An 18,243-nucleotide genomic window follows, 5' to 3' on the forward strand; every position below is an offset into this window, starting at 1 on the left:
TACGTCGGCAGACCAGTCGTCATGGATCAGCAGGGCTCCGTGTTGTAAAAGGGTCCAGGCCAATTGGCAAAATATGTATAGTAGCCAAAGAATTTGTCCGATGGGCCTCTTCAGCTAACAGTCCGACATGCTCTATACAGCTAGCGGGCCGTGTCTAGCAGGCTAGCAGATGGTCATTCAGGGGACGTCGCGACGGAGGAGCCAGTTGAAAAACCCCCTTGTGCGAATTACGTCGGTAGTCCAGTCGTGATGGGTCGGCGGGGCTCCGTGACGGCAGAAAAAGGGGTCCAGGCCAAATGGGTATTGTAGCCCAAGGAGTGTCTGATGGGCCTCTTCGGCTAGCTGGGAGATGGGCCTAGAAAAGTCTTGCTACAGGCTAATTGGTGCTTGCTTCAGGACAGAGACGTTAGCCAGGAGTGGTCACTTGGATAGCGGCTAGCTAGCTGTGATGATCCAGGTGAAAAGGTTCAGAGCTTGCGGTAGGAATCCTGAGATATGGAGAAAAATAAGTCCGATTTGCTCTGGTTTGAGTCGCGCTGTGCTGACTGGCGAGAGTTGTTTGGGCCAAAGGTAGCTGATGACCGCTAGTAGCTAGTTAGCTGGTTATCCTCTGTTCAGGTTCCGGTTCAAAAGTTTAAAAAATAGCAGATCCATACCACATTGGGTGATGCGGATTGCAGCAGAGTATGTTGAAGTTCAGGTTAAGAAAAAGAAAATATATATATATGCGAAGAAAAAATATATAAAAATATATATAACACGGGACACGTCAAGACTTCTGACTGCTACGCCATCTTGGATTATCTGACTAAAAGCTGGTACAGTCAGTGGATGGCTGACCCTGACATCAACCTGTTGGTATATATAGATCATTTATTAATTTATAAACTTTAAGGAGTACCTGGTATACATAATTTAGCCTATACTATATAAGGATTTTTTTGCTCTATTTTCAACAACAAATAATTCTACCCTTTAATAACAACTTAAAACATTTGTCAGGATCAGGATACATATCAGGATACATCCTAATTGGAGGATGACAGAGTACTGCAGTGACCTGGCAGCAGGTGGGAATGCAGAGTGGGATTTCGGTTGGAACGTGTTCAAGAATGCTACTACCGCTAGTGAATCATACAAACCGATGCCATCTCTGGTATGTACTAAGGACTATGAACTTCAAAATAGGTAGGTTCCATCTGATTATTTTGTTAGGGTACTATTAGAAAGATCATGTTGAACTACTGTTTTGATTTCCCATTGTCTTCATATTGACAAATACAGTCAATCAAAACAATCTGTCTATTTATATCAATACTCTATGGACTCAATACAGGTACCTGGTATAGACTTTAGATTATGACAAAATTTGCATGCATTGTCTGTCATCATTTACATCTCCAGTAATGTTGAAAGTCAATCATTGGCTTGGGACTTTGTGACAGAGAGTGGGGAGTACATGTTCACACAGTGAATTGGACACCAAAAAGGGACTTATCAGTAAACCAAATATACAGTACAGGTTTGTGTGTATTGGCATAAGTAACGTGTAATTTCCCCACCTCTGGTTTACTGACCCCTGCCTGCCTTGACCTGCCTATTGCATGCCCCTGTTGGATTATAAAACCATTGTTAATTCAACGTTTTCTGCATCTGGGTTTTACCTTCATACCAGATATTTATGTTAAATCAGAGATGTTGGCTACTTCCTGGTGATCACATTTAGTCAATATATCATACTTTTCTCTGTGGACCATATTGCAATTTCCAATAGCACAATTATCTTATGACTATCTATTTTAATTATTTTTTTATTTAACCTTTAGTTCTGAGTATCTATGACTGTATTATTTTTAGAGCTTTCAAGAGATACTTTCTATTATATGCTATTTTGTTGAAAAACATTAAACTTTTCCATTAACCTGTCCATTTGTTGTTGGTGAGAGGAAGTGGATGGGACATGGACAGATGAAGAGTGTGACATTCCCCCACTGACTGTCTGGGAATCAGGATACACGGACAGCAGGGGACTAGCTGTCACCTTGACTCACCCACAGCACATGCAGGGAGATTAATAGAAGCTCAACCCCTACCTAAACTGACCATAAACTACCCATCCACCCCCTCTCAGGTTCGCCCTACAGTCAATTTATATAAGGGCTGTGCACAGATATACATACCTCATGACTCTGCCATCTTGATCTTGGACTCATGTAGATCAATCTTGTGAAATCTGGAAAAAATTATGTTTCACATAGAGAAAAGCTGTTGATTTTGAGTGAATTTGGTGCTGTCTGGACTGAATGAGTAACAGAGGAGGCCTCTTGCTGGGCTAATAGGTTTCATTTGTTTGCTTAGGCCATTAAGAAAGGAAGCTTTAGTGTCATTTAGCTCCATGTCTTGCCCCTGAGTGTTAAATACCACCAAGATAATCCTCTGAAACCCTTACAAGCCCAATGATGGTTCAATTAACACTCCTATGTAATGATGATGGGATATGTGTGTGATCTTTCACAGAGTAGACAAAGTTACACTTCAGCTACACTACACATGTCGCCATCAATGTGAATCTCTACCTGCTACACAGAAACCAACCAAAATCACGCAAAATGAATCATTATTTCCATTCACAAGATAGAATGACTGCACGGGTCAGCCATCAAGAATTGAACCTCAGCGATTCTTGAGCTTGGACGCTGTCATCTGGTGTGACGCAACGCGAGCAGTATAGCAGTTTTCATTGATTTCAAAGGCAGCATTCACTAAATGGCTGATTTCAATGCCGCACACCAGATGGCTGTAGTTTAGCAGGGGCGTTTTTAGGCTCATTATTTGACCTACCATGTTGTATACAAGCACACTAAAACGTTTTGAGGGGAGTGATAAAATAAGACATCAATTTGAACTGTTTTATATATTTAGATTACAGTTGTTGATGGCATGTGAGACACTCTGCAACTCCACTTGCCGATTAAACTCAAATCAACAATTTACGATGGAGTTGAGCGGCAACTAGTGTGGACGGACTGGAGCTCTGAAGTCTTTATTTTTTTAACTACTGATTTCAACACTACAAAAATTGACCGCAATTACACACCACATTGTTAATTTTATGTGATGTCGGAGCTCCAGTCCTCCCACATTAGTCACCGCTCATCTCCATCGTAAATTGTGGAGTTGAGTTTAGTAGGCTACACCTCCACTTGTATTTCTAGTGGCACATCTGCTTCCGACCCTCAACGCTGCCTGAGGAATAGCCTACCTGTTCAGTCGAAACACACTATAGTATTATTATTACAGTGGCCTGCATACAGCAACCTGCTGTAATAATAATATGCTGATCTGCTCCAGTATACATTTTTGTAAATGTCTTTGTCAATAGTTCACTGAAGTTTATCTGCATCATACTGGTGGTATTTTTGTGGAACCATAGGCTAGGCCTATGCTACTATATAAAATGTCTACTCACAGTCAGTAGGCCTCAGCGTAGTTGGTGGTCATCTCTTCTCTGTTCTGCAGTGAAAATAATTGTATGCGGTCTAAATAAATAATAAATAATAACACATTTTGACGTTAGGTCACAAGTTTTGACGTTAGGCCTACTGCATGGCTACAGTAATAATTTGTCAAATCTGAAACAACTCTTAAGAATGTTTTTGTTTTTTGTGATTAGGCGGGCGCGCGGTGAACACGGGCACTAATCTTTATCCCGGCGATGGAGGATATCAACACTGACAGCAGTCAATGACAGCATGAGAATGGTAAAGACAGTTACAATAGAGCTCGCCCGTTTATAGTCCTTAAAAACGGAACTGCGTTACCTCTGGTTCGTTCAGCCATTCCTATGGAGAAAATGAATGGGGAAAGAATAGGGTTTGGTGATAAACTTTAAAAATAAGGCCTGAGGTTAACACAGGTTTAAGAGATCTTATATGTGTTGTTCTATGAGATAATATCAGTCAGTTAACATGACCTTTATGAATTATGAAGCCTTTGTTTGCTTTGTTTTTTCTTATTACATACTTTTTGTGAATTGTGAAGAATTTAATGTTAACTGATTAATATTATCTCATAGAACAAAACATATAAGATCTAAGCCTGTCTTTACCCCAGACCGTATTTTTGGCGTTTATCCAAAAACCCAATTTATTTTCCCATAGGCTTTGTTCAATGAACCATGACGGAGTTCAGTGACTATAAAAATACACATTACAGAATGTCACCTTTTATTTGAGGGCATTTTCATATCTGTTTAACGTTTAGAAATATAAAGCACTTTATGTATCTAGTCCCCCCATTTGAAGGTGTCATAAACATTTGGACAACTTTCCTTATAGTCTATTACATTTAGTCAAAAGTTTAGTATTTGGTCCCGTGTTCCTAGCATGCATTTACAGTTTGTTTTGGTTGTATTTTGGGGTTTTCTTTTGCCCAATAGAAATGAATGGTAGATTGTCACTTTTATTGTAAATTAAACACTTCTACATTAATCGGATAATCATGAATGAACTGTGAATAATTAGAAAGTTAGAGGCATAAATATCATACTCCACAAAAAATGCTACCTCCCCTGTTATTGGTAATGGTGAGAGGTTAGCGTGTTTTGGAGGCATGATCTTTGGCAATCTGTAACTTTCTCACTCATCATTATTTACCATTCATTCATGATTCTTAGTTATCATGGTAGCATCCACATTGATATAGAAGTGTTCAGAAAGATATTCTATTCTTATTTACAATAAAAGTGACTCCAAAATGACACAATACATTATTTACCATTCATTTATTTAGTGCGCTACATTATCCAAAAAGAGTTACAGGCTTGATGTAGTCATTGGGTGCTAAGTATATGGGACCAACTACTAAACTTTTGACTAAATGTTGTACACTATAAGTTAATTTTTCCAAATACTTATGACACCTTAACATTTTGGGACTAGATACTGTACATAAAGTACATTCATTTCTAATCTGTAAAACAGATATGTATGAAAGTACCCTCAAATAAAATGTGACATTCTGTACTGTCGCCTCATATTTAACATTTGATCTCAAGTACAAAATGCTGGAGTATAGAGTCAAATAAATACATAGGCAAGTGTATATTATCCTACTGTGTAATGTGTGTGCAATTAATGTAGGATTATGTGAGATTGGTGGTCTAATGTGTGACATAGTTACAACATTGTCAAATGTTTATCCTCATAGGTTTCATAAAGGTTCAGTAGTTTACAAGTGGTAAAAAAAGAATGCTTTCTGGGTTGTGAATATATCCTTAGCTAGTCTGGCTAACACCTAGATTGAAGTCCTCCTGTTACAGCTCTCCCTGCAATATGAGTCATGTCAGCCAGGCTAATCCTTAGTTATGATAAATGTAAAACAGTCAGTTGTAGGCTACTAATCTCATTAAGGTAGCCTATTGTAAGTCATAGTCTACAAAATCAAAGGATATATTTCACAAATTGCCAAAAACATGATCGGTAATTGATTAATTAAAGAAATAAAATACACAAAGCAATATTACTCTCAACATTAGTTTTATTAAAAACCTAATCCAAGAAATAAATACAATTTAGGAAAAATATAATCTGATAAATAGCTACATACATATCATCTCTCTTCGAAACAATGAGAATTGTGTCACAGTTTAGATATTTAGGGGATCTTTTGTCCAATGCCTCTGATTTGATCTTCTTCTGGTGCATTCACCCAACAACCACTTAAATCAGCATTGAAAATAGGCTAAATGAACTAGCTTGTCACTGGAAAAGGTTGTGATATAAGGACATGTCCTGATAGGAAACATCTGGCATTAGGTAGTCTGTTTCCATGTGTGGCTCTGTGTTGTTGGTATATGATGTGGCCAGTGGCAGACAGTATTGATTATTGCTCTGGATGTTGCCCTGCAGTATCTCTTGACACCACTGTCCAGACATGGACCTGCCCTGGGGGCATTGTGGCATATCTTGTGAATACTGGCATGGTGTGAAATCCATTTTTCTTTTCAGACATGGGGTATCCTCGCTGAGTCCCAGCTGGGCAGACAGGTGGGAGATGTAGCTGATGGTGAGGCGCAGGGTCTCGATCTTGGTCAGAGTCTGTTCAGGCGGAGCCACAGAGGTGGGCAGATAGGTCCTGAGACGGTGAAGTGCTTTGGTCAGGTCTCTCATCCTCAGCTTCTCCCTCTCGCTGGCGCTCTCCCGCTTCTTCCCAGGGAACTTTGACCTAGACCGTCTCTTCTCCTGAGCTGGGAGTTCTTCTTTCCCCTGTCTTTTGGCAGCTTGGCTGATGCAGCTTGAAGGGTTTGCAGCCTCCTTCTCCTGAACAGCTCCCCACTGGAAACAAGGGGGAGAGAAGCAGCAGGAGTCAATGGAGGAGGCAGGCGATAGGCTACTACAGGCACTGTAGTAACCAGGGTCTAAGGTGGGACAACCAGGCTCCAGCAAGGCATCACTGTCCAGCAGATGATCTCCAGCCTGAAGAAGCAAGAGTTTGGAGAAGGCAGCGGTGTCCATGACTGCAGTGTTTCTGAGCAGCAGGGATCTTCAGTTCAGTCAGTCCTTGAAGAAGTTGTGAGGAGTACTGGGGCACCTCAGAGCTGCTCCCCAATTTATCCTGCAGACAGAGGTGTGATGTGTCACCTTCAATGGTCCATTCAGGATGCCTGGACTTCAAAGTGCCCGAGGAGAGATCACACTAGAGGCAGGGGGACCCTGGGAAACACATCTTCCTAGAACCAGGTGTGAGGTAGCCGGCAGATTAGAATTAAGTCTGCATCAAGTTCAATCATTCATAGTGGGAGCGATTGTTGTATTGCACAATTCACTAAGTTTGGCAGTAATGGATAGGATTGTATTGATTTATTTTTTAATATGGGTAATATTTTGCAAATAAAATATTCATATTTGTTTTTTGGAATGCAGATTATGCAAATAATTATAAACACCCAAAGTCTATTCAATTCTATTTCTACATAACTCAATACAATGCCTGCCTTTAGCAGAATCTCATCATTCTCCATGACCAATAGTCCTAGGGTTCTCAGCAGCCCTCAGTAGTAAAAGAAGTGTGCCAGCTGTAATGTGTGAAGAGCTCACACCTCGCCTCTGTTTAGACAAGCTCCTACACTGCCTTGAGAAATAGAGGTAGAGCTGTTTTGTCTATTATTTACTATTAATATTGAGAGAAAGAAATCTCCCTTCATGCATACTAGGCCTACATTTAATGTCATATCACAAATTATGGTGAGATGTTGTTATTCTGACAAGATCAAGGCGATGCCCTTCTATGCGAGTGAATTAGTCAACGGATGCAAAAAGAGGCCCAATTGTCTGGGATACATCAATGTGATATCACACGTGGATGAAAACTACTCTGTAGTAATTGTTTCGTATACAAAACTGAAACTAGGCTCTAATAATAACTTTAGATTTGGAAAGAGTAATTCTATTGTAAACCATCTCTAACACCTTTTCATTATTAATAAACCCTGTGAATGTTGTGTTTTTGTGGATTTAGCTGTTCTTCGGGCCCTGAGGTGTTATGTGACACCTCAACCTTTCTCAGCCCTGGCCATGTGGATTGCAGTGGTTGTGGAACTGGTCATAAGAGAATGTTCCCACAGAAGAGAGTGTCACATTTAACCCCTTCCCTCATAGGTGTAGAGCTGTGATGATGAGACTCAGAACATGGCCAGAACACACACACACACTTTTAAAAAGTGTGTCACAACAACACAACCAATGGTTCTAATTCATTTCTACAGTGACTAAAAATACACTGAGTATATCAAACATTAGGAACACCTTCCTCATATTGAGTTGCACCAAGTAGCGGTGTGTGGGTAAAATCACTGGTGAAAGCAAGACAGGAAAAAAAATGTGCGTTGTTTGCTCTATAACCTGTTACTTCATACTGTATACCTTGCCACTGTGATAGGGCTAAGGCCAAGACAATAAGAAGACACAGTGGCAGAATAAACTCAACCACACGTTTGTTTCATCACAAAACCGTAGAGCAACATCTGTCCGGTGAAGTCCACAAATCCTGTTGCATGTGTCAAACAGTTACATGACCTACAGCATGGTCAAGAAAGTTCATGTTTCCAACATTTTCGGACAACAACTACTGATTTAGAGTTACTGCAAGTCGCAAAGGAAACAGGCGCTGCATCCACTATTCCATCAATGTTTCAACTTCAACATTTCAACATGATCTAATCACCTATGCTTTGTCTAATACAGTGACAACTAAAAGATTCCAAAAACGATTTAGTCCAATCAGTAAGCTAAATATGATGTGTCTGTCCATGGTACTGATTTCTCTGTGTGTGTGTGTGTGTGCATGCATGCAAATAGAAAAAACATGTTGACTCACACTACTTGTTGAGAAATTAGTAGTGTGAGTCTTTCATGTTGCTAAACGGTCTATGACTCTGTAATACAGTTAGTGGCGTTTGTAGCATGTAAATCTTGGTGGGGAAAAAAAAAGATGTGGGATGCATGCCAGCAAAGACACTACACAACACAACACAACACTACACAATACATTAATTGCACTATAACAGCGACAAACGGTGCCCACAAACAGCCTAAATAAAGTTGTCCCCACAGCAGTCCCAATATCTTACCACTGCTACAACTGGCTATCAGCGGAGCCTTGTCTGGCAGTGAAACAGTTCATTTAGCCTAATTTACTGCCTTTTTAAAAAACATAGCTGATACGGCTGACTTGTTTAAGCAAATGTGGTTTCTAATGACACTTGAGATAGTATACAAACTATGGCATAAGGGGACGACAAGCGGATAAGAGGCAATCCGTAATTTCAATTAAGACATTAATGAGCGAGCTTGGACGGACGTAGTCAATATAACTATTTGTTTAGCACTTTTGAAATATACAGTTAAAGAATTCAGAACATGGGCCATTCTTACAGTGTTCTCCCTGTACACCAAGTCAGAACCGTATGAAAAATAAAGGGGGCAAAAAAGCAGACAATGAAAGCTCTTACAATATTACATTTCTCTAAAACAGGTTATAAGCTACATGTGCACCACCAAGTCAGAACAGTAGGCAAAATTAAGAGGGGTAAATAGACCAAATTATTAGGGTGAGGCACATGGGCTACTAACATCTTACTACACAACATACACATAGTATTACTTTCTTAGCCACAGTATACATATCTCCCTGGCATACTACATAATTTATGCAGCAGCATACAATATCATTTTGGACTCACCTTGTTGTGTTGTACTCACTTGAACAGGAAGGTGGCGCGGTGGTCATTCATGGGAAAATGTTGTCTTCAAAGTCTGGCATTCTCTGGATTTATGGTGCTTTCAAAACAACTGGGAACTTGAAAAAAACAAGATTGAATCATTATGAAGTCATTGATCTTCAGGTTGTAGCTCGAGAAAGAAGCTGGATTTACATATCCGAGTTGGATGACAGTTCAAAATGTATTTTCCCAGTCGGAGCTCATTTATTCCCGACGTCCTAGTTGTCTTGAACCTAAATGCAGTCAAGTTTTTGCAGTTCCGAGTTAACAGTTGCATGTGAGCGCGGCACAAATCATACTTCATTGACAGCATGCCCAATGTTGAATGTTTATCATTTTGAACTTGGAAAATAGACCCTTAATACTAGATTTGGGACCACACAGCCACTAAACTGAATAGCAGGCTAGTGATTGCTTATGAAGTTAGTCATTGTCCCTGATTCCTTCCAAACCACTCATTGTTGAATTTGATGTGTTTATTCTAAAATGTATCTTCATCATTTCTCTTCATATTACAAGGATTAAAAAGGATTTGCCAGTAGATTGTCAACGTGATTCATGATGATGTTGAACTTCCATCCTCTCAGTCCAGGGGCATAATATATGAAGTTATGATTGGATCAGAATCGCCATTATAATCATTGGCCAGTACGGAGAATTAAGTAAAACCACAAGTCCAAATCCCTATCTCCATCCAAGGCTAATTTAGGAAAGGGATGAATTTTTGCTAGCTAGCCACCAGAGGACAACAACACAATGAGATTAAACTATTCTAGATTTGATCTGTCAATGACATTTGCCTTCTGATGTAATTTGTTTGGTGTGAAGCCAAATTCAAACTGGCTTCCCTTGACACTTTTTTTTGTTGATGCGCCAGGACCATTCACAGCTGAGCTCACTCGGTTCAGGTCAACGCTGATTTGCTCTTATTATTATTATTATTAAATTCTTATTCATAGCTGATAGATAGTTGATACATAGTTGATACATAGTTAGTTGATAGATAGTTGATACATAGCTGATACATAGCTGATACATAGTTGATAGATAGTTGATACATAGTTGATACATAGTTGATACATAGTAGATACATAGTTGATAGATAGTTGATACATAGTTGATAGATAGTTGATATATAGTTGATACATAGCTGATAGATGTTTGATACATAGTAGATACATAGCTGATACATAGTTGATAGATAGTAGATACATAGTTGATAGATAGTAGATACATAGTTGATAGATAGTTGATACATAGCTGATAGATAGTTGATACATAGTTGATACATAGCTGATATATAGTTGATACACAGTTGATGCACAGTTGATAGATAGCTGATAGATAGTTGATAGATAGTTGATACATAGTTGGTACATAGCTGATACATAGTTGATACATAGTTGATACATAGCTGATACATAGTTGATACATAGTAGATACATAGTTGATACATAGCTGATACATAGCTGATACATAGTAGATACATAGTAGATACATAGTTGATACATAGTTGATAGATAGTTGATCTATAGTTGATCTATAGTTGATACATAGTAGATACATAGCTGATACATAGTTGATACATAGTAGATGCATAGCTGATAGATAGTTGATACATAGTAGATACATAGTTGATACATAGCTGATAGATATTTGATCTATAGTTGATACATAGTTGATACATAGTTGATAGATAGTTGATCTATAGTTGATACATAGTAGATACATAGCTGATAGATATTTGATAGATAGTGTATATATAGCTGATAGATAGTGTATACATAGCTGATAGATAGTGTATACATAGCTGATAGATAGTTGATACATAGCTGATAGATAGTGTATACATAGCTGATAGATAGTTGATACATAGCTGATAGATAGTTGATACATAGCTGATAGATAGTTGATACATAGCTGATAGATAGTTGATACATAGCTGATAGATAGTGTATACATAGCTGATAGATAGTGTATACATAGCTGATAGATAGTTGATACATAGCTGATAGATAGTGTATACATAGCTGATAGATAGTTGATACATAGCTGATAGATAGTTGATACATAGCTGATAGATAGTTGATACATAGCTGATAGATAGTTGATACATAGGCTGATAGATAGTTGATACATAGCTGATAGATAGTTGATACATAGCTGATAGATAGTTGATACATAGCTGATAGATAGTTGATACATAGCTGATAGATAGTTGATACATAGCTGATAGATAGTTGATACATAGCTGATAGATAGTTGATACATAGGCTGATAGATAGTTGATACATAGGCTGATAGATAGTTGATACATAGCTGATAGATAGTTGATACATAGCTGATAGATAGTTGATACATAGCTGATAGATAGTTGATACATAGGCTGATACTGCAGTGTGTGTGTTTAGTTTAGTGCATTAAGATCCCCGTTTCCTACTAATCTTCCTGGGATCCACATAACAAATCCAAATACATAATAAAGTACAGAACAGACAAGAACAACATAATATATTACATTCTGTGGATATTTCATTCTGTCAGTATGAACAGACAACAGACATACTGATCACGATAGAGGACTATATCTAACTTTCTCTTTAGTTCTCCAATATTACAATCAGTTATTTTAACAGGTTTCTGGCAGCTATGGTTTCAGTCAAAGTTAAGGTTTCACCTTGACCTCATTACTCTCCATGAGTGTGATTTATGTTCCATGTGAAATAAAAGCTTGTTTTTTCTGTCCCTCACCAGGGCTCTCATCAGGGTTGTCTCATTCTCATGTTAGCATGGAGGTGCTAAACTCTTTATCAGGACTAGGATAAGAGGGGTCATTAGAATGTTAATGTCAGAGAGGAGTGTGGAGTCTGGTGTATAGCTTCTCTGTGAAAACGTAACTGTGCTGTAAAGTTAAGAAGATTTTGTGGTTGTGTACAACAGACATGTTTGTGCTCTGGTTCATGCCCTGTGTTTCATAGTCATGCTAAGTTGTGTGTGAATCTTTTCTCTATGTGTTTACTGATACGTCTGACTGTAGACTTCCTGTATTTCATATAATACTCGTTTTAATATTGACCAACAGAGGTTTCTCTTTTATTGAATTGATCTTGCTGTGTAAATGTTGTCTGGAAGCCTGACTGTGTTTGCATTTATTCTTAGAATGGACTTATAATACTGCCATGCTCAAGAATGACTGTGTTTCATAATCATAAAAAGCATATGGGTGGTGTGAACTGACTTACATGATTGACGTAAAATTGTCTATACAGAATAGTACAGTGTACATCATTAATATTTCAATACTATTACTTGGTACTTTACTTGCAAACAATACTACTTTACTTTAAATACAGGTCAGGAACGACCAAAGACACAGTTAAGTAGTTAGTTAATATTTTATTATAAATATTAGAATACATTTTGTATTTACAATGATCGTTGTATGAAATATAGAATTTGAAAGTAAAATAAACTAGTTATATTAACATATAATGACTCTGTAAATCGAAGTAAAAGTTAATTGACTGGACAGTAGATTCTCTTGATGAGGACATCTGTTACATCCAGAAGTCTTGAGCAAAGTTTTGATAATGGTCATCTTTGCTGAATACCTAAAGAAAGAAATGTGTAATTAGTTGACTGGTTCAAATAGGATGTCTAATTCCATTGAATATGGGACTTCATCGAACTGGAACACTGCAGTGAATAATCACTGGTAGTACAGAGACACAATCCATTGTATCACTCACCATATAAATTGACAATTATTTAAACACCTAGTTGTAACTTACAAGTACATTGAATCTGTGCTTTATTGAAATGTGTAGTGGATGGATAATCAGTGTACATACCTGATTTGACTGTGCAGTCTCTGCATACACCGGCGACTCCAACAGAGAATCCATACTTGAGTTTATAACGTCGTCGTAAGCACACATCTCACTGCTGATCGGGTGTCTCTCCATCCCAGTCGTATTGTGGAGTGGGTACGTGGACGTGGCTGTGTGGTGGAGGGTCTGGTGCTGCCCTGCACATCTCCCTATCTCTGCCTCCTCTCCCCAACAGTTCCCCGATGAGGAGGGGTTGAACTGGCACACCTCTTGTTGAGGTGATATGTGGTGTCCTGATGTGTTGAGGTTCAGCTCCTTCCTCTGGCACAGAGCCTCCTCGCTGAGTCCCAGCTGGGCAGACAGGTGGGAGATGTAGCTGATGGTGAGGCGCAGCGTCTCGATCTTGGTCAGAGTCTGTTCAGGAGGAGCCACAGAGGGGGGCAGGTAGGTCCTGAGGTGGTGGAGGGCTTTGGTCAGGTCTCTCATCCTCAGCTTCTCTTTCTCGCTGGCACTCTGTCTCTGCTTGCTGGGGTTCTTGGAGCAGTTCTTTCTAATCCTCCCTCCAGAGAGTCTTCCTTCATCGCTGGAGGACGGGGATGCCTTGGCTCCCTCAGAGTATGTTGGCCTGTGAGGTCCTGTGGCGGTCCCCCGAGGTAGCCAGGAGAGGGAGAAGTCCATGCAGGAGGTCGGTGAGATGATACAGGTCTCTGGAGAAGAGCGGTTATAGAACTCAGAGTCCGAACTGGGATAACTCCAGTGGTACTGCACACCAACACCATAGTTGCTGAGTAGAGGAGCAGAGATATCCATGCTGTGTCCTGTATGTTGAACAGTAGGACTGAACTGAAGAGCTTGGCCTGTGGGCTGGTCATTCGGAGAGCCTTGGTTTTATGCAGGAGTCTGAGGTGTGAAGTGACACCTCCACAGACCCTCTCAGACCATCAGCATGGCCTCCCAGAGCTCCTGGACAGAGAGAGTAGCCACCAGCAGTCCTCTGCTGGGAAAAGATACAACTACTGCTGCTCAGAGAGTGACGTGTCAAATTTGACCCCTCACCAAAACAATAAACAATTTCTCTCTTATAATGTTTTTACCATTGTGGCCTCCATAGTCATTTGTCCCTCATGAGTTACATCAGCTAATGATTTGAATAAGGCCACTGTTAATATTCTTTCATTCAGACCGTAGTGGTTCAGAGACTGAATATTCTGATTGACTGCTTTCATTTTTCATGACGTGGGAAATATTTGCTTCAAACACATTTTATACCTCCAAACACATTTTAAAAACTTTATCCATTTGTGTGCGTGAATTCAAATTATTAAATAGACTACAATTAAATAAAATATAAAATAATATTTCAAATTTGCATTAATTGTTTAATATAGGTACAGAATTTAAAATGAATTAAATCATTATTTATTTTGTCGCTGGCCTACACCCAACACTATGATTTCAAAGTGTAATTATGTTTTTCGAAAACATTGACTAATTAAGTACAAATTTAAAGCTGAAATGTCTTGAGTCAATAAGTATTCAACCCCTTTGTTATGGCAAGCCTAAATAAGTTCAGGAGTAAACATGTGCTTAACAACTCACATAATAACTTGAATGGACTCACTCTATGGGCAATAATAGTGATTAACATTATTTTGTAATGACTACTACTCTGTACCCCACACATACATTTACAGTATATGCATGGTTCCTCAGTCGAGCAATGAATTTAAAACACAGATTAAACTACAAAGACCAGGGAGGTTTTCCAATGCCTCAAAAAGAAGGGAAGCTATTGGTAGATGGGTAAAAAAAAACTGACATTAAATATCTCTTTGAGCATGGTGAAGTTATTAATTACACTTTAGATGGTGTATCAATACACCCAGTCACTACAAAGACACAGGTGTCCTTCCTAACTCAGTTGCCGGAGAGGAAGGAAACCACTCAGGGATTTCACCATGAGGCCAATAGTGACTTTAAAACTGTTACAGAGTTTAATGGCTGTGATAGGACAAAAATGAGGATGGATCAACATACACCACAAAACTAACTTAATTGATAGAGAGAAAAGAAGGAAGCCTGTACAGAATTTAAATACAAAGTGTTATGTTTGGGCCAAATCCAATAGAACACATTACTGAGTACCACTCTCCATATTTTCAAGCATAGTAATGGCTGCATCATGTTATGGATTGGCTTGTAATCATTAAGGACTGGGGAGTTTTTCAGGAGAATTTTTTTTATGGAATGGAGCTAAACACAGGAAAAATCCCACGCAGCCGTCATAATGCTCAGGAAGGAGAAGCATTCTGTCTCCTAGGGATGAATGTACTTTGGTGCGAAAAGTGCAAATCATTCCCAGAACAACAGCAAAGGACCTTGTGAAGATGCTGGAGGAAACAGGTACAAAGGTATCTATATTCACAGTAAAACGAGTCCTATATCAACATAACCTGTCACTCAGCAAGGAAGAAGCCACTGCTCCAAAACCGCCATAAAAAAACAGACTACGGTTTGTAACTGGACATGGGGACAGAGATCGTACTTTTTGGAGAAATGTCCTCTGGTCTGATGAAACAAAAATGGAACTGTTTGGCCATAATGACCATCATTACGTTTGGAGGAAAAAGGGGGAGGCTTGCAAGCCAAACAACACCATCCCATCAGTGAAGCAAAGGGGTGGCAGTATCATTTTGTGGGGGTGGTTTGCTGCAAGAGGGACTGGTGCACTTCACAAAATAGATGGCGTCACGAGGTAGGAAAATAATGTGGATATATTGAAGCAACATCTCAAGACATCAGTCAAGAAGTTAAAGCTTGGTCGCAAATGGGTCTTCCAAATGGACAATGACCCCAAGCATACTTCCAAATTTGTGGCAAAATGGCTTAAGGACAACAAAGTAAATGTATTGGAGTGGCCATCACAAAGCCCTGACCTCAGTCCTATAGAAAATGTGTGGGCAGAACTGAAAAAGCGTGTGTGAGCAAGGAGACTTACAAACCTGACTCAGTTACACCAGCTCTGTCAGGTTAAGGTAAACATTTTAAAGGCAATGCTACCAAATACTAATTGAGTGTATGTAAACTTCTGACCCACTGGGAATGTGATGAAAGAAATAAAAGCTGAAATAAATCATTCCCTCTACTATTATTCTGACATTTCACATTCTTAAAATAAAGTGGTTATCCTTACTGACCTAAGACAGGGAATTTTTACTCGGATTAAATGTCAGGAATTGTGAAAAAGTGAGTTTAAATGTATTTGGCTAAAGTGTATGTAAACTTCTGACTTCAGCTGTATATATAGTTTTTTAAGGTTTGGAGAGCCTTTACCCACGAAATAATGTCTATTGATGAATAACAAAATACAGTGGTTTTATTAATCCTGAAAGCTGTCATATTCAGTTCCATGAAATATTGAAAGGTGGGGAAAAAGTGTACAATAGGGGTTAAACAATAATCCTATAACTCCACCCTAATTCTCACTAATCATGGAACTGTATGACAACAACCCAGTCCTCGTGAACTGTGCGCCAGGCTCCAGGTTTAACCTGCTACGTGTGTTCTGAGTTCCATAATGATTCAAATAGGCTACATGTCCCAAAGTATAGCTCAACGTTGACTAATATGATCCACTAATGCTAACGACCCTCGGGAACAATTTACAAGGACGTGACAGAGGAAAGTAAATTAAACGGAATAGAATCATTCAAAAATACATGAATGAGGCTATTACTCACGGTGGCTCCCGATAGTGGCTAATATTTAACATATTTAATGATACAAAACATATTTAATGATACAAATCGTAAAATAAACTGGAGAAAAGCCCAGGTATATCATCAAAACGTTCTTAAGCGCATACATCAACTCGACAGGTTCAGTCTTACAGAAGCCTATAGCTTGGTCTCCAAATTTCATCCACACAAATTACGAGGGCACACAATTAGAAATCTAAATGACATAACACGTATATTTATAGACTATTTCACTGTGGAAAAGGGACCGCAGTACATGTCATGTTGATATGATTTTCAGTTTGCTTCCATATGGCTGGTTTCACATTCATCTCCAGAGATCATAAGGAAAATGTGTATTGTGCCTATTTGTGTAAGGTGTGTATAAAATGTGTATTTACAATCCCCTTCTCCAAATGGATTACTCATTCTCTATAGATCTTATGAAGTTCTAAATTACAGTTCCATGTACGCGCGCTTGACTCTGGTCAGAATCTGGGCCTTTGTCATTATAGGGTTCTGTATGTAGATGGGTGAAAAAAATCTATATTTAATCCATTTTGAATTCAAGCGGTATGAATAATTTCTGAAGGCACTACACATATCGCCTACAGCATGGCAGTTTAAGACCACAATATGAAGAGCCACCAGATCGTAGTGTGTACACTGGTGGTCAGTTTAGAGCAGGGGTAACTCTCTCACAGCCAAGGTGTCACTTGGCACCTGTAATAAGCTCAGCTAAAGACACAGCCACTGTTCTCTGGACTGTGTGAACCAGTAATGGAAAGTCACACCCCACGTGTAACTGGGACTAAAGAGATGGTCAAACACAATGAAGTCCTTTCATAGTTTGCTGTGATTGAGAAACATGCGACAGTATGCTGACACTATGAGATAGTATAACAGACTTATTGAATAGTATGCAACAGTTGTTATATTTTATTAATGTTATCTTTATTTAATATGTGGATATTTTCACTTTGAAGGACCAGTCTTGAATCCCCTACTAACCCATATATAAAAAAAATGAACAATCATGTTTATACTGAAGTCTGGTCGTGTTAACTCATACACAACCCATCTTGACCCTTGGTGAACATGTCAATATCACTCAATTCCCTCTCTTATATCAAGTACATGTAAAGGTTCAGTGTGTGGATGGAATATCTAGATAAATAATGTCTAATGCACACTGTAAGCAACCATTTTCAGTTATATGTGACCATATATCTCAATATAACTAACTACAATTTATGATGCACTTTTGAGAGATGAGATACCAAAGACTTGAAAATGCTTGTCACATTTCAAGTATCACAGTTTTACACAATTACTAAGTGGCCCAAGTAGTGTCTCTCTATAACAGTATGTCATTATTGTGTACATTGTATAATGA

At 38.8% G+C, this 18,243-nt stretch overlaps 2 protein-coding genes across 2 annotated transcripts; both read right to left on the reverse strand.

Moving 5' to 3' along the window:
* Window positions 1-5,646: 5,646 nt before the first annotated feature.
* Window positions 5,647-7,171, reverse strand: LOC116373429 (mesoderm posterior protein 2-like). Its single transcript, XM_031822026.1, has one exon. It carries the CDS (start codon window positions 6,513-6,515, stop codon window positions 5,760-5,762), a length of 756 nt encoding a protein of 251 aa, XP_031677886.1. The 5' UTR covers window positions 6,516-7,171; the 3' UTR covers window positions 5,647-5,759.
* A 5,666-nt stretch (window positions 7,172-12,837) lies between these two features.
* LOC109888557 (mesoderm posterior protein 2-like) lies at window positions 12,838-13,920 on the reverse strand. The gene is made up of 2 exons (XM_031821393.1): window positions 13,132-13,920; window positions 12,838-12,891 (listed from the first exon to the last, which is right to left on the reverse strand). The coding sequence occupies exons 1-2, from the start codon at window positions 13,918-13,920 to the stop codon at window positions 12,838-12,840; spliced, it is 843 nt and encodes a 280-aa protein (XP_031677253.1).
* Between the last annotated feature and the right edge of the window lie 4,323 nt (window positions 13,921-18,243).

Source organism: Oncorhynchus kisutch, linkage group LG4 (assembly GCF_002021735.2).
Source record: "Oncorhynchus kisutch isolate 150728-3 linkage group LG4, Okis_V2, whole genome shotgun sequence".
Lineage (NCBI taxonomy): Eukaryota > Metazoa > Chordata > Actinopteri > Salmoniformes > Salmonidae > Oncorhynchus > Oncorhynchus kisutch.

Excerpts from the sequence above, each read along its gene's own strand:
- LOC116373429 (XM_031822026.1), bottom strand. The coding sequence starts at position 6,515 with ATGGACACCGCTGCCTTCTCCAAACTCTTGCTTCTTCAGGCTGGAGAT.
- LOC109888557 (XM_031821393.1), bottom strand. The coding sequence starts at position 13,920 with ATGGATATCTCTGCTCCTCTACTCAGCAACTATGGTGTTGGTGTGCAG. Across the intron at positions 12,892-13,131 it reads AGACTGCACAGTCAAATCAG|GTATTCAGCAAAGATGACCA; the intron begins GTATGTACACTG and ends TTCTTTCTTTAG.